Source organism: Vigna unguiculata, chromosome 4, assembly GCF_004118075.2.
Source record: "Vigna unguiculata cultivar IT97K-499-35 chromosome 4, ASM411807v1, whole genome shotgun sequence".
Taxonomy (NCBI): domain Eukaryota; kingdom Viridiplantae; phylum Streptophyta; class Magnoliopsida; order Fabales; family Fabaceae; genus Vigna; species Vigna unguiculata.
In genome coordinates this window covers 3,430,775-3,447,413 of record NC_040282.1, presented here as the reverse complement: position 1 = coordinate 3,447,413, position 16,639 = coordinate 3,430,775, and the positions used below count along the sequence as shown (strand labels likewise).

The following is a 16,639-nucleotide window of genomic DNA, read 5'->3' as shown; positions in this document are numbered from 1 at the left end:
TAATCAAAGTTGCGTAATCTCCCACCAAATTTCACTCAGATTAATAACCCTAGTTTTTATGCCCATTTTTGATTTACACTTAAAAATAAATTTTGATCTGAAAAACTCAGTTCTGTAAAAACGAAAACTTCCATCATTTCTACACTTCACTTTGCAAGCAATTCATTCAAACAACATCCTCAATCATCGTTATCATCATTCACGTCCAGACACTAATTCGCGTGATTTTATATGAACACTCTTACGTTGAACAGTGTCCAAAACTAACCCGAAGTGAAAAAAGAACTTGAGAAACAAACCATTTAGTTAAAACTACTAATTCGAATTTAAAATAAAGAAGATGAAATGATGTTTTGGAAGTAATATTTGGAAATGGAGGTCGAAAACACAGATAGAGAGAGAGATAGAGAGAGAGAGAGACAGAGAAACACAGTTTAGTTATGAGTATGAAAGAAGTTGAAAAATTGATGCATTGAATGAATGTGAATTGCTATGTTGTTTCATTTATCCCAGCTGCACGTCAAGTTGTCAACCCAAATGCAGCAAGATTTCATCTTTTATTCAAAGTTTCATTACTCTCTTCAAAATGCATGGAGCCCATTAATGATGTCAAGCCACAAAAGGTATCCAAACTGTCAATATCTCCCTGCCCCCACTTCCCCCCCTCGCATAAATCCCTCACCAACTTCTCAATTCATGCACATTTTTCTCTCTCTCTCTCTCTACATCAATATATATATATGAAAAAAAAAGGGGGTTTATTATTACACCAGAAGGTAAACAAGAACAATAATAATATGAATAACAATAATAATATTCAAGTCTCTTCACAAGAAGTCAATGCCCGAACCATACACATTTTCTATGGAGTGCTAGCTAATCAGGGAATGTATGTAGAAAACAAAAACACCCCTAAGTGTGTGTATATATATATGTGTATATATATGGTGCGTTCTTGACTTCCTCTTCTAAGACTGCAACTACTACTGTTACTACTGCTACTATAGCTATTACTATTACTATTACGACTCATAAGACTATTTCTGCTACTTGTTGTTCAAAACAAAGTATGCAAGATAACAAACAAACCATAATGTTTTTTTTTTTGTTGTTGGAAAAAAAAAAAAGCACCTTACTTAGCTTACCCTTGAAAATGAAAGAAAATAAATTGGTAGTTGGAGTGAAAGTTGAAGGATTGAAGCAAAATACAGGTCTGATCAGGTGGAGCAGTAAATAATGAGGCCTTGTGGTGTTGATGAGGGGGCATTGAAGTCCCAACTAACCCAAAACACTTCTCCCACACATTGATTATAGCAGCAGCACAAACAGCCTCAGCTCTGAACCATTTCTGATAACCATATTTAAGGAAGGGAAACAAAGTAGCACACAAGCAGGTCCTCATCAGGAACTTGGACAATTCAAGGCAGCTTTTATTTGCTGCACAGTGTTGCCGATGAGGCTATTAACAGTCGTCACCGACTCAAAGTTCAGTTTTGCAGATGGTAAGCTGCTAACTAGGATTTGGAATGCAACAGTGATGAGTGATCCACCAGAACCCCCCATCACCCTCCCTGAGCTTGTGCTGCTTGAGGCTCCTCCACCGTCTTGTTCACCTTGTCCATCAGGTGAAATGGTGAACCCTGAAGGAAGGAGGGGAATGTATGAAGGGTCTTCCCCACTCATTGCTATGTTGATGGCTGGAAGATCAACCGGACAATACACCACTAAGGACCCTGATGAGTCCACGCAGCTCTCTTGGAGGATCAGCATGTTGTTTTGACTTGTGTTGAAAGCCTACAATACAATTAATTAAGTACACATTGTAAGATCAATGCGTGCAGATATAAGATTGGAAAAAAGAGTGAGATAGGTTGTTGGTTCAATAATTTCACCCCACTATCAGATACTAATAACTAACATTGCTGAGCAATACAATTAAAGGCATGGTTTTTTTGCAACATTCTATGACTAAACAAAGTAATGTCTTAAACTGGATGATGGGGAGAAAGCATGGCTTACCCGAAGCACAGATATGCAGTTACCAGGGTGTGCACCATTTGCTATATGAGCAACCTCTTGTACAGCATTGCCATTGGAAAGAACATCCCACTAAGACAACAAAAGAAAATTGTTAGAACATTTCTGAAGAAGAAACATCAGATAAGACAACTCAGACAAACGTGTCACAACCTGAGGTCTTTTCTTTTCATCTTTGAAGAAATTGAACACGGTTTGTGGAGGGATTGGGAGCCAAATGGTGGTGGCTGCACTTAGCACGACACCGTTAGGTTGGCCAGGGTCTGTACTCTTATGCACAGTGACTCTGACTCCAATCTCATTCATCCCACTACCAGAGAGTGTGGTCCATCGGTGCCCAGCTGATGCACTGATGCTTGCACAGAAATTTGTAACCATCCTTTGTGCAAGTTTCATCATGCTTCTCTTCCCCTCAGGTGAGGGAATCACTGAAAAAAGAAAAATTTTAACATCAAGTTCAAATCATAGCTAGAAAGTTCATCACACACGAGATTGTAACAGTGCAATTTGTATACCTCCACCGAGATCGCGGGTGGAATTGCTCGTCACCATGAGACAAGCAATTCTTTCACACATCCTCTGAAGTGTAGTTAGCCATCTTTGCGCTCCAAATGCAATGCCACTATAAATCATGCTTCTGTAGAGCCTGTGAACTGGTGTTTTGTCTTCAACCTCTACATGTTCAATCCAGGTAACCTACATGGTAACAAAGAAGGGTGAACAAAATTGCACATAAATGGGTAACAAAGTAGTCCACAGCAGCATATATTAATTACCTTGGAATATCCATTGGGCAAGTCTTGGATGAAGACACCAGAAGGAAGACGATGAGATCGAAATTGAGGAGCAAATTGGTTGTCTTGAGGAAAATCATATGAAACATCCACTATTGCCCATAAGCCTTGTTCAATTTGCTGACAGTATCGCAGGAAGTAGAACTCTCTAGTAGAAACAAGTGGAGAAAGCACTTGCAACTCCTCATACATCTACATCATACATAATCAACAATTAAAGTGGAACAAAACAAGAACGAAAACTGTAATAAGATATATAATTTGGTCAAATTTTCAACATACCAGTTGCAAACAACCGCTATGACCCCCCATCATTCCAGAAGATATAACCTCAATCGTTCTTGCTATAGTGACAATGGTGGGAAACAGCTCCAACCACTTGTTCTGCAGAAACAAAATCGTGACATTTGAGTAATTTAAGGAATTGAACTGAAGGTTTCATTTTCCGGCAAATCAAAGAAGTTCTTACCGGGTCCATAAACATGTCAACCAAGGTTAAGCCATTCATAATAACAACTCCTGAATCTCTTGAAGCTTCAGCATGAACATTGGGGTTCTTCATGTGACCATTAGCCTTGGGGAACATTCTTTCATAGGTATCAAGATCAAGGACATCCCTCCCATCAGGACCTTTCATCCACAAGGGCTCATTTGTTTGCAGTAGCCTGATCATTTCTTCCATGGCGTTTGAGGCAATGTCGGACATGAGGGACTTGTCCATGTCTGAAAGACATGCTGGTTGGAAAGGAGGCACATTCGGCATGGACGATGAACTCCCGGGGAGAAGATCAAGATCAAGTGAAGGGCCACCCATCCCTTGGCTTGCAAAACTCCCCATTGACAAGTCCAGAGAAGATATATGAATAGGTTGAACAGGTGGGAGTTGAGAAATTGGCCTTCCGATGTACTTTGCTGCAATGCTAGATACTCTATCAAGCTGCAAATTCAACCAATCTTTCAATGGACAACAATCTCAACACAAACATATATATAAATTCATAAATCTAAACAAAGAATCCATGAATTAGAAAAGCATTTGCACCTCCTCTTTGAGTTGAGCATTCTCCAATCTCAACTTTTGCTCATCAAAATAACAATCGTCATTGATGGGAGGACCCCCACAAGAGGGGCAGATAACGTTTTTCAAGGCCTCCCTTATGGCTATGTTCTCACAGCGTATCTTGTCGTTCTCTTGACGGAGTGCAGAATTATCAGCTCTCTCATGCTGAGCCTGAATTGTTGTTGAATTAACCAAAAGAACAAAGCCTTATGATCATGAATGACACGTTCAAAAACATAACCACGCAAAAAAAAAAAAAAAAAAAAAACTGAACTTTTCTATAATCCAAAGAAAAAAAATTAAAGAACTTAATATTACCTTCATCTGGGTCCTCCTGTTCTGGAACCAAAACTTGATCTGTCTAGGCGCCAAGCCTAACTCCCGACTTAACTGCATCCGTTGTTTCTCATCTGGGTGAGGACACTCCTTGAACATCCTGGGAAAACACCAAACACACAGAAAGGAAAAGGAAAAGAAAAAGAGAGAGTGTGTGAGAGAGAGAGAGTGGGACCACAAAATTAGAAGGGTGCAAATGAGTTTTCTGTGGACTGTTCATGAAGAAGAAGCAACCTCAAAAACAAGGAATGCAAAAAGACATCACATAAAACAAGGAAATGAAAACAACAAAAGTTTGAAGGGAAATGAATGAAAATCAAAACAAAAATGGTTCTTACGATTCAAGCCTCTGAATCTGGTTGGCTGTGTGACGGTGGTAACGCTTCTTCCTTCTCTGGGAATCAGAAGAACCATCATGGTGATGATGGAGATCACCAGGAGACCCACTTCCATACTCCATTCTTGTCTCTTCTCTCTCTTTCTAATTGTCTCTCTCTTGATCACTCCCACCACCACCACTTTCTCTCCACTGAATCAGCTACTCCCATGACATCATCATAACCATTGAGAAAAAAACACAACAAAAGACAGAAGAAACAAACAAAAAAAAAAACTTAAGAAACGAGACGATGGAGAAGAAGAAGAAGAAGAAACAAGGGAATTTGGAAAGTGGGTGTGAAAAAAGAGAGAGAACTTTTTGTGATGTGATTTTGATGGGTAAGGCTACAACAAGGCTATGTGGCTATTATGCTGTGTGTGTTTTGAGAAGCAAAGCAAAATGGCAAATACAATAACATCATAACATCAACAATCAAAACAACATATATAATTTTATTAATTATATATTATTCTGAAACGGCTGTGACCATCAAAGATAGCGGCATGATTTGAGAGAGAGAGAGAAACAGTGAGTGAGTTATGGCAAATCTCAAGGGATGCTGAATACAGAAGATGCTGCTGCTGCTGATCTAATAATCAACCAAGAAAAACGAAAAGAAAGAAGAAAGAAAAAAAAAAAAAACATTCACTCACCAACATAACACCATACCTCACCACCACCACCTCTTCTTCTCTCTCTATAAACTCTTGTGTCTGTGTTTGCACCTATGAATGAAAATGAATGAATGAATGAACACTCTCACTTGTACCCTTTTAAAGTATAGTATAATATAATATTATATATGTATATGTGTATATATTGATTATATGGTGTCACAAAGTGAAAAGAAAGCGTAACTGATGGAGGGGCTTTTAAAGCGTCGTTGGGTTTGTGAGAGAAAACGCGGAGAAAGAAAGGAAGAGACTTAAAGAGGTGCTATCTAATCTCTATCTATCTACACTCACACACTGCACTACACTACTACTTCTACATCATCATAATAATAATAATAATAAAAACAATAACAATATACACACACTAACTCGCTTTCTCTCTCCTAGAGTGGTACAGCCACACACCACCAGGGTGTGCCCCAGTTGAGCCTTTAATGAGGAACCGGTTTCCGGGCAGCCGGAGCACCGGCGAAGTGCGGCGGCACGTGGCGGGGGGTTTTGGTTTCCGCCACCCTCTTTCTCTCACCTCATTTATGGTTATGCATGCCCTTGAGTCTTCTCTCTCTTGGTTTTCCATTCTGAGGTCACACACATGGTGGGAGGGGTGCCAAAAGTCAAACGTTGGTATCCCATTGGAGGAGTTAAGGATGAGGAATCATGCGATGCGAGATTTTGCACCTTTCAGATTTACCCACGAATGAAAAAACCAACCAATGCATGTTGGTTGCAGTGAAAATCAAAATTCTAGACTTTTCTTTTTTAACATAATGAACATTAAAATTAGAATTTATGATTTTATGCATATTAATTAAATTTCTGACTACTAAACGACACTAATACTTATTTTTTTTCTATTATCTGCTGGAGTTATGTTTGGTTCATTAAATATAAATATTATCATTGTGTGATAAAAAAAATGATAAGTTTTAATTGTATTAATTGAATTTTTTAGTGTCATAAATATATTATTTCAGCTACTCTCATTTCTAATCATGTTAATTGGTTCTTTAAATATCATAATTATGTATTTTCACTCACCTTTGCATTACAATATGAATTCCAATGAATTTTTTTATTCAAATTTGAAGTTGACCTACGGTGATAATTAGGAGACCTAATTAAAACTTAAGGAATTAAATCAACTAAATTATGATATATATCCTTAAGGATTAGCTCTATAATTAATATTTTTCTATATTTAGGACAAGATAGGCAGTTGAGATTGTTGTTTTCTATTTGATATGATTTAAGATAACTCGTTTTAAGAAAATAATTGAGCATGCTAAATTATAAGATCAAAATTATTCTTATTGTATAAACAATCAATTATTTGATATTAGTAATAAATGGTGTATACACTAATAGAGGAAATATTGTAATTCAATTATAAACTGCTTTATAAATAATGGCATTTAAAAATAATGATTTTGTACTGATTGAGTGTCTAATTTTGTTTTATATTAATAGAACACTAAAATTAAATTTGCTATATAATCATAGTTAATTATCTTGTGAAATATATCATGAAAAAAAAAATCCTTGGTACTTTCATGGTCTTCCTATCCATAACATAAGGAGACACAAGTTTCCAAAAAAAAATATAGATAAATGTAACAAAACATAAAATTTAATGTTTATGTTTACATTTATTACAAAAATTAGTGGTTGTGTTATTTACATTTTACTTATATATCAATCCCTTAAGCAATCCCATAAGAGAGAGACAAAACTTGCCTTTTGTCGACTGAAATGTTTTATCTAACCTGGTCTTATGAACACAATTCTGATTTTGAAATCTTATTCATTGAAATTAAATAGGAAAAAAATAAACATGAATTTTAAGGATGAGGCTATGTTATGAAATCCAACCGAACAAACCATATGTTTTCCCTTAATTTTCAATAATGAGATTTATACATGTTTAAATGTGTGTAAATGTGAATATATGAATAAATTATCATAGAATACAAAACCAATGCTTCATTACACCAAACAATATGTAGTATTCATTCTAAATCATTCAAACAATTTATTTTATAAAATTAAATGTTCAACTCCTTATATTGTTCATCAACTATTTTTTATTTTTATTTTTTTTTAATTATGATTAGGGAAGGAGCACATAAAGTGGGATTAAAAATGTGTGTAGTTACAATTTTGAACTTAACTCAGAAGAAGGGAAGTTAATTAAATTGTATATATTTATTTTATATTGAATTGGATGTGTGATATGTATTGTTTAGTTAAATTGAAATAAAGATATTTGAAGTTGGAATATAATTGTATGTTATATTATTGTGTGATTAGAGTATCCAATTAATATATATATATATATATATATATATATATATATATATATATATATATATATATATATATATATATGATAGTTAAGTATTGTTGAAATGTATATTTGATATTTTTTATTATTGAAATATAATGTAATCAGTAGAGTGGTGATTGAAATCATAGTGCAATGTGCAATATTGTTCTTTTGGATTTATATTATTCAAGCTGGAATATGAGGTTTAAGCGAGAGAATAAAGATAATAATTTCTTATGGTGACACCATTGTCACACTCCAAGCTCAATCAGAAAAAAAATGTCATTTAAGTATTTTGTATGGTGTGACGGTATGGTGTTTCTTAAACTTGTTGAATTAATCAAGAAGTATTTTGTTTAAATAAGAATGTAAATGTTAATAATGTAAAAATGTTTATAATACAATTATTTTCAAATATATTGTATTAAATTATTTTTAAATAATTTAAATAATTTATTTTTTAAAAATATTATATACCAACTACTTTTAAACAAATTTAAAAATCATTTTTTTACAATATATATTAAAAATGATGTCATGCTTTGTACTATTTTTTAATTTAATAAAATTTAATGTAATAGCAAATAATTGATAAATTTTAAGGTATTAACATAAATAATAATTTATATGTCAAAGTTTAAAATAATGACTAGAATAATATATTTGAAAATATAACCATTATGATAATGGAATGAAACCTTTAGTATTATTTTTGTTTATTTTATAAATTTTTTAGTCAATGTGATGTTTCATACCTCAATATTTTTTTGTTCAGTGATCTAATTTACCTAGTGAAGCGTCTCCAACTTTGTTTTATTTAATTATTTTTTAATCTTACAATTATCTTTGTTTAGTAAGATATTTTTAGTCTCATTTTATTTATTTATTAATTTTATCATCACCTTCACATTTTGAGAGGTTTCTATTTTATTTATCTGTTTATTAATTTTAAAATTATGTTAATTGTTTAATATCATATTATTTATTTATTTAATTATTTTATAAATATATTTGTCTAGTGAGGTGTCTAACATCACTAGGTTTTATTTTAAAATTATCATTGGTGGGGCGTTTCTAATCCATATTGTTATTTAATTTATATATGTGTATACACATATTAATTATTTCTTAATTTTAATATTCATTATTTTTTATTATTAAATAAATATTTTTTTATCCTCACAATTTTTCTTAATTTGTACATTTCACGTAAAAACAATAACTATTAAATTCCAAATAATTAATTATAATAAATATTCAAGATTTGATGAAACAATATATAGGTTTGGTCATATTTATTCTTATTAGCAGTTACAAAATTAATTTAAATATATTTAATGTACGATAAAATCAAATATATTGAAATTTTAAAAGTAATGATATATATATATATATATATATATATATTTTGGTTTATTGTTATATTATTTTATAATATATTTTTTTCACAAAAATAATTATGGAAATGTTCATTTACAAAGATAAATACTGAACATTCTACTTTTAGTATTTTTTAATGTAATAGTCTACATCATCCTAAAAGGTCGAAGATATATATATATATATATATATATATATATATATATATATATATATATATATATATATATATATATATATATATATATATATATATATATATATATATATATATTTATTTATTTATTTATTTATTTTGTTGTACACAATTATTATTTCACATTTTGTCAACAAAATCAATTTATGTAATAAAAAAGATTTATTTGCATAAATGTCCATCGTTTGAATATTATTTTAACTCTTGAGTGATGTTATGTGATAAGTTTCAAAAACATCAATCATAGTGTTCTCATTAATTGTTGAAACTGTATTGTCGATTAAGTATCAGCATGATGTAGTTGAATGAACTCGTATATTAAAAAAAACTTACATACCAACACTATATATCGACACTTAACTTGTTGTTTAAGCATCACTTACTCCAAAAGAGAAAATTCTCTAAGTCTTATCTTTATTCAAACCTCAATCTATAATTTGAGCAATATGTTGTATTAGTTAGCTATAGCTTAAGCAACATTGAGTGGTGTATGTAGTGATCACTCACTACTTAAATAGTAGTCTATTACTTGAGTGATAGCAACACATAAAGACAAACTTTTATTAATAGATAGTTCAATAGATTTTAACTTCAACACTATATACATTTCAAATTTACTCCAAGCTACCAATTAAATCACCAATATGATTATATATCACTTTTTTTATCTTTAAAACCATATTTCGAACTATGTGATGACTCTTTAACTTATATTCCATTTTAATCTCCATAAGTCTACACATTTAAACAATATTCATCAAATAAATGGTACACTAACTTCTCTTATATCTTATCTTAGGGTAGTATACATATTAGAAAAACCTTCTTTTATATAATTAACTCCTATGTTGATACCAATTGTTTTTCTTTGCTCTCATTTGTCTACATTGTATTGTTTCTCTCTCTTTTTTAGTTTGTCTCTCGTGTCCTATCGCATTTATTCCTCACACTTCTATAACAACAATTTTGGTTAATTTTTAAAGAATTTATTTTAAATTAATATTGAGTAACTACAAAAATGAAAAAAATAAGTTCGAAGTAAAACTATTATATTATGTATTTGATGTAGAAAATAACATGTGCGAGTGACAAAATGAACTAATAACTAGTCTGACCTATTTTGGCCTGCTCCTCTCTTAGTTTGTCAAAAATGGGTCGAGTTGAGATAGATCACCACTATAAAACTAGGGATGGCAATTAGGGCCTGGCCCGCGGGCCCGGCCCGCAGGCCCGTAAAAAAAACGCGGGGCGGGCCAGGATATTGAGCCCGCAGGCCCGCGCGGGCTCGGCCCGCATAGGCCCGCGGCCCGCGCGGGCCGGCCCGCAAGCCCGCATAAAATTTAAAAAAAGAAAAACTTGTACTTGTGTATATTAATTACTTCTTTTATGGACTCTTGCATTAATATTTCAAATTCTTGTATAATTGGAAAAGACAAGTATTATGTAATTTTTAATGTGCTAAAATTTAAAGAATACATTGTGTATGTCATAGTATGAATATGATGAAAATGTTGAATTATCAATTTATCATCTAATTCCCCAAAGTCTTTACTTAATTTTGTGAACTTCTTAAAGTTTCCCAATTTTTAAACATTGAAAGTTTTATCATAAAAAAAATAAATAAATTAAAAAAAAAAAAAAAAAGCGGGCCGGCCCGCGAGCCAACGTGTATGCGGGGCGGGCCAGAGTATGCGGCCTGCATAAAATGTGCGGGGCGGGGCGGGCCAGCCCGCGATATGCGGGCCTTATGCGGGGCAGGCCTAAACGGGACGGGCCGGCCCGCATTGCCACCCCTATATAAAACGGATCAAGAATTACAACCCATTATGTCACAGGGCAAACTGGCCTGCCATTTATTTATTTATTTAAAATTTTTAACATTTTATTTATAAAATTTGTTTATATATATTCTTAAATATTTAAAACATATTTAATCGTATAAATATTTTCTAAAATTTCAATTGATTAATTAAATTTTTAATTAAATAAATTAAAATAATTATCATATTTACACGTTAATTACTCTATTATAACCTATAATTTGAACTTAGTTTGTAAATTTTAATAATTTAAATTATAATAATATTGTATTTTTACATCTTTACAAAAATATAATATAAAAGATTTTTTTTAATTAACAAAAAATCAACAAATCAGTGACGGACTAACCCGTATTTGACAGAATGGGCGAAACGGTGAAATGAGACTTCCAAATCGAAAATGTCAATTTAACACATCCCATATTGCTAGGTTGATCCGTCATATTAACCCATTTTAAGATCGTTATAAATCGTTAGTTATGTTTTCATTTTAAGATTTTTTGTTTACATGTGTTCTTGAAATTCTATTTATTAGTTTAAGAAAATTTTAGAATTGATTCAGTTATGAATAACATAGAGTCGATATCATTGTCTAGTTGTGCGACTGTTTTTCCTATTACATGAGAAAACGTTTAAATCAAATTAGTTTAAAAAGAAAAAAAAAGAAAACACTGTATACAACACCCATCATATTGATTATGTCTGCTACCAATATTAAAAGTAACATTTAACTTTTTTTTCTAACATTAAAGTAAAATTTTCTACGTCAATTAATTTTTTTCATCTAATTGACATGAAAGTAAAATTTTGAACATCAATTACTAAATTTTTTTCTTCTAACTCACTTTACTTTTTATATTAATAACACCTATATTAATTTGTGAATCAACGTAGAATGTTTAAAATAAATGAGATAGAATATTTTTAATATAATAATAAACATTACAAAGTGAGATATACATTTTTTTATTCATAAGTTTATTATTTGTCATCATTTTAAAAAAAATTTCGAATTCCAATACTTTCACTCTATTCTTTTCATTGTAGAGCATGTTAATTACAATAAAGTCATGCCAACACTCTTCAACTATTTTTCCTAGGTCTGAACGTGCATAACAAATATTTATGAATACCTAAAGAGTTTGTGAATACGATAAATGCAAATTACCAAACAAATGCAAATTTTTCAATTAAATATTTCTATGTTGAACGTAAAAAATGATAATTCGTTAGGGTTAAATTCAAATTTTATAAAGGATAAATTTTAGGTGTACCTATGCGATTTATATGTTATTGTATAAAAGAATTAAATGATTAAATGTATCTTTTATAATTTTTGAAAAGAAACACGTAGAAATAATTTAGAAAAAAAATGTTGCATGGACAATTTTTTTATAAATCTTGTTGGTAATTGAATAGTAATATGAGTGTACATTTAAGAAAAATCAACATTAATTACTCTAACCCTTAAAGGTACATGTTTTAATTCCGGTATACTCGTACATTATTATCAAATTAGCGAGAAATAACTCTGCATTTCAAACCACGTGCCAAGTATTAACTAAGCAATGAAAAATTAATCTTCTTTTAAACCATCAACAAAATCATGTGTGACAGTTAATATTTATAAATGACCCATAACATTTCAAAATGATAAGTCCAACAAATAATTATATCGGAAAATAAATTTATGTTTAATTTATTTTTATAAAATTGATCTACAAAATAAGAATTATTTTTATTTATATATTTTAAATTGACTTTATTTTTATTTATTAAAAAATATCGCTAATTGAAACAGTGGTTTCACAATTAAAAAAATACACAATTTTTGTCAATTCTCTTTCGAATTTTTTTTCAGATAATATTTGTAAATTTTGTTATAAATAATGATTTGTAAAAAATTTATACCATTTTTTTTTTGCAAAAATATTTCAAATTATTTTCCTTTGGCAAAGTAACCATAAAGTTTGGTGAATAAAATCAAGTAACTAATTCGGGTAGCATATTGTTTGACTAATGAACTTGAAAGGTGATGTTTTACAAAAACTGATATCTGATCTTAATTAAAAAAAATGGAATTAATTAATATTTCAATGAGTAACTTTATGATTTTATATTATATATAAGAAGTAATGATTTTAAATAAGAACCCATCATGGCCGAAGTTAACAATAGTGCTAAGTACATCAATTAATAAAATAAAAAATAATAATTATCAATATTACAACATATTACAGTGTCACTCATATCATTAAACAATAATTAATAGAAACCAAAATTATAATTAATAAAAAAATACTTCTGAATGTATAACTCTGACCACTGAAAGTTTTTGAAGCACAACTTATATCTATTCATCAATTTTAGATACTACGTATACTATGCTTATTTAAAAAAATAAATAAAAAATATTATAGATGTGATTAAATTAGTGTAAAGATTAGGATAATTTGAAGTCAAGGAATGTATTAAAAGTCCATTGCCGCCAAACCTATTAGAGGGAAGGGCACACCTCCCCACGTGTCTTGGGTTGCCCGACTAAACAAGTATCTCAATTCTTTGACTATCATCAATTCCTCCAAACACACAAAAATCAAAACAATTTTCATTTTCCCATAATATTATATCAAATATAATTCACTCTATTCTACATAACCAAAAAAAATAAAATTGTCTGCATTAAAAGATATTAAGCGCATCAAATGCTTAAAGGAAAACTAGACCAGATGATTAATGTCAGAAATTTTATATAATAATATATAATTAAGTCAAATTTTATTTCGTAAGTAGATGCAAATTTCATAATAACTAAAATATCTCAAATAATAATTTCATAACAACGTCTAAGTTAATGCAAATTATTGTTTACAAATGACATACGTTTATAAGCTTTCAATATGTTTTTTTAATACACATTTGAATGATCAAAGCAAACTATAACTAAATAGAAAACCAATCATCATTTAAAAGAAATGGTGTAAGCAAAAGATATCTAACAAACCTCACAAGAACGAAATATAATTTTAGTCAATAATTTAAAAATAAAAATATATTTAACCCTTTTATTTATCACTTTTCTCCAATTATTTTATGTAGACCGAAAATTTAAAATTATGTCACATCTAAACTAATTAATCTTTAAGCTATTTCTAAAAACATTATCTATGTTGAATTACCTCCGTACAACAATATATTTTCATTTTTACCACAATTTATTAGAAATTAGAATATGGGTTAGATCAATAAGAAAATAATTGTTCTAATTGGTTGAGTCACACTTCAATTCTTATAAAATCTGTTTGTTCCAATTCAATACGTATTTATACCTTCATCCCTAGTATTTTTTTTTTTATCAGCCCCTTCATCACTAATATAATTGTTTATGATTTTCTTTATCCTTTTCAAAGGACTATTTTTAATTTTTTTTTACCTCAGTTATTATACACTAATACACTCTTGCTTATTTTAGCTCAAATATTAAATGTTACAGTTAACTATTTTTTATTCAAAAATTAAAATCCTGTTACTATCATTCTGGTTCTACATTTATTATTTAAGATTAATTTTGAAAAAGAAATCATAATTATAAACATTTTTTTTTATATAGTATTAAGCCATATAGTGAATTTAGGAGGTTTATGTCTCTTAAATTAATTATTCTAAACTTCATGTAGAAGGCAGAACTACATGGGATGCTTCTCCAAATGATGTTGTAATGACATAATCATCATCTTAATGACTTTAATTATTTGAAAGTTGAGTTAGAGGTCTTGACATCATATCTTAACATATAAAAGAACTTAGATTATAAAAATCGTTAAGAGATTCCTAATTATTTTTCTTAATTTATCACATAAAAGGAAACACAACGTACCCACTTCTTTTAGATTAATCTAAGATTGAACCTCTTTTTGTTTTTCTCAAATCTCTACAAAATAAGTGTGGAGTTTTAAATTTTATACGTTTTTATTTTTATAATCTTCTAAAAAACTTTTAATTATGCAAATCCCGAGTGAATAATATATATCTTTCTATTACACCTTTATTGAGAAATTAACTTAATTTAATCCATATCAATAATTTTTGTAGTAATATATATTATTGTTTTCAAATTTATTGTATTTAAAACCAAACCGACGACGGTTGTGTCTATTCTTATTCTCCAACATTTAGGTCACATGTTAGTAATTTATAAAAGTATATGGTAAAAGTATGTCAATTAATTAAGGATATTTTAGGGTAAAATAATTAATTTATCAAAATATAATTAAGCGATTTTATAAAAAATATGGAGAATTTTCTAAAATATGGTCTTGTAAACTAGGAGATGGAGATATCATTGAGATGGTGTTATGTGTTGTTGAATTTGATAGTAGTATCTTAAAGCACAACAAACATATGAAATTGAAATGTAGGATATTAAATTATGTGTGTGCAACCCATCTTGTAAAACATTCAATGAATTTGTGACCGAATTTAATGACAATATTATTTTCCTTTCGCTAATTATCGACTTACTAGATTTTATTATAACTTTTTAAAATTACATATACATTGTTTCATCATAAAATTTACGTTTTTTAAGTGGTGGAAAAAAGTATTATTTTTAATCTAATTTACTTTTACTCCGGTCCAACCCATTTAAAAATTATTTTATTAAAATTTTAATCAATTTAAAATTTATTTTATTAAAAATTCAATCCATTTTATTAAATTTCAATTTCAATATTGTCTACATTTTATAATTTTTATTTGGATTGGGTATCCATTCTTTGAATCCAAATTTTTAAATATAGAAAATTCAAAATATTCAATCTAAATTTTTACATGACTCAAGGTCGAGACGAGTTGGCTCTGACTGAAGGTTGACTAAAATTCAACTCCAACTGAAATTTTGGCTGAGTCGACCCTGGTCGAAATTTGGCCAAATTCAACCAAGTCGACCCTGACAACACAACTTTTAGAATATTCAATTTAAATTTCTTTTGTAATATATAAATTATAGATTTTGAATTTGATCGAAATATTTGGATCTGGATTAAAAAAAAACTAGTTCTGTAGGAAAAATGAATTTGGATCCAAAATCTGATTTAATTATTTGGATCTAAAATGGATCTGGATTGAATCTTTAAAAATTCAATCCATGATCACCCATATTTTTCAGTCTTGAACGACACATGCAAAAAAAATAATGATCTTTGTTTTGTAAGGGTTACTATTATAGTAAAGGAACATTTATCATTTCTTATGTTTTGAGAATAAATGGCTAGATTCTTACCATTGTTCATGACTCTTTAGTGGAGTTGAAATTGTGTTCACAAGGTTTTTGCTGTAATAATCCTTTCAAGACAAATCTACATTGGTGTAATGTGTTAGAATATTGTTTGATTCAAACTTTTATCATTCAAGGTTAGTATTAAAATCGTTTTTGTTTCTTCAAGAATTATAACTTATTAGTAATTCTTAAGTTGCCATCTAGGTTGATGTATTTGCTACATTTTTATTTTTATTTTTATTTATCTTTTATTTGATGAATTATTGTATCACTCATTCTTAATTAAAAATGTTGGGAATACCTTTTATTTTATATTAGAGTTTGTTGGAGACCCCACATCAATTAGAAATAAGATAAGTTTA

The 16,639-nt window shown here is 29.6% G+C and overlaps 1 protein-coding gene across 2 annotated transcripts; it reads right to left on the bottom strand.

The window, feature by feature from the left end:
• Nucleotides 1-777: 777 nt before the first annotated feature.
• LOC114181554 (homeobox-leucine zipper protein HDG11-like) lies at nt 778-5,893 on the bottom strand. Of its 2 annotated transcripts, XM_028068033.1 has the most exons (11): nt 5,260-5,893; nt 4,566-4,765; nt 4,210-4,327; nt 3,874-4,062; nt 3,301-3,768; nt 3,114-3,215; nt 2,814-3,023; nt 2,553-2,733; nt 2,191-2,465; nt 2,020-2,109; nt 1,402-1,794 (listed from the first exon to the last, which is right to left on the bottom strand). In XM_028068033.1, the coding sequence occupies exons 2-11, from the start codon at nt 4,685-4,687 to the stop codon at nt 1,402-1,404; spliced, it is 2,148 nt and encodes a 715-aa protein (XP_027923834.1). In that variant the 5' UTR covers nt 4,688-4,765; nt 5,260-5,893. The 2 variants fall into 2 exon arrangements, with proteins under 2 accessions (XP_027923835.1, XP_027923834.1); XM_028068034.1 differs by lacking the exon at nt 5,260-5,893 and having other exon boundaries at nt 778-1,794; nt 4,566-4,702.
• Nucleotides 5,894-16,639: the final 10,746 nt, after the last annotated feature.

Bases quoted from the DNA above. Each gene is read 5' to 3' on its own strand.
- LOC114181554 (XM_028068033.1), bottom strand. From the start codon at position 4,687: ATGGAGTATGGAAGTGGGTCTCCTGGTGATCTCCATCATCACCATGAT. The intron at 3,769-3,873 runs GTGCAAATGCTT...TTGAATTTGCAG, and splicing joins ATGCTCAACTCAAAGAGGAG to CTTGATAGAGTATCTAGCAT. The intron at 1,795-2,019 runs GTAAGCCATGCT...ATTGTATTGTAG, and splicing joins ACTGCATATCTGTGCTTCGG to GCTTTCAACACAAGTCAAAA.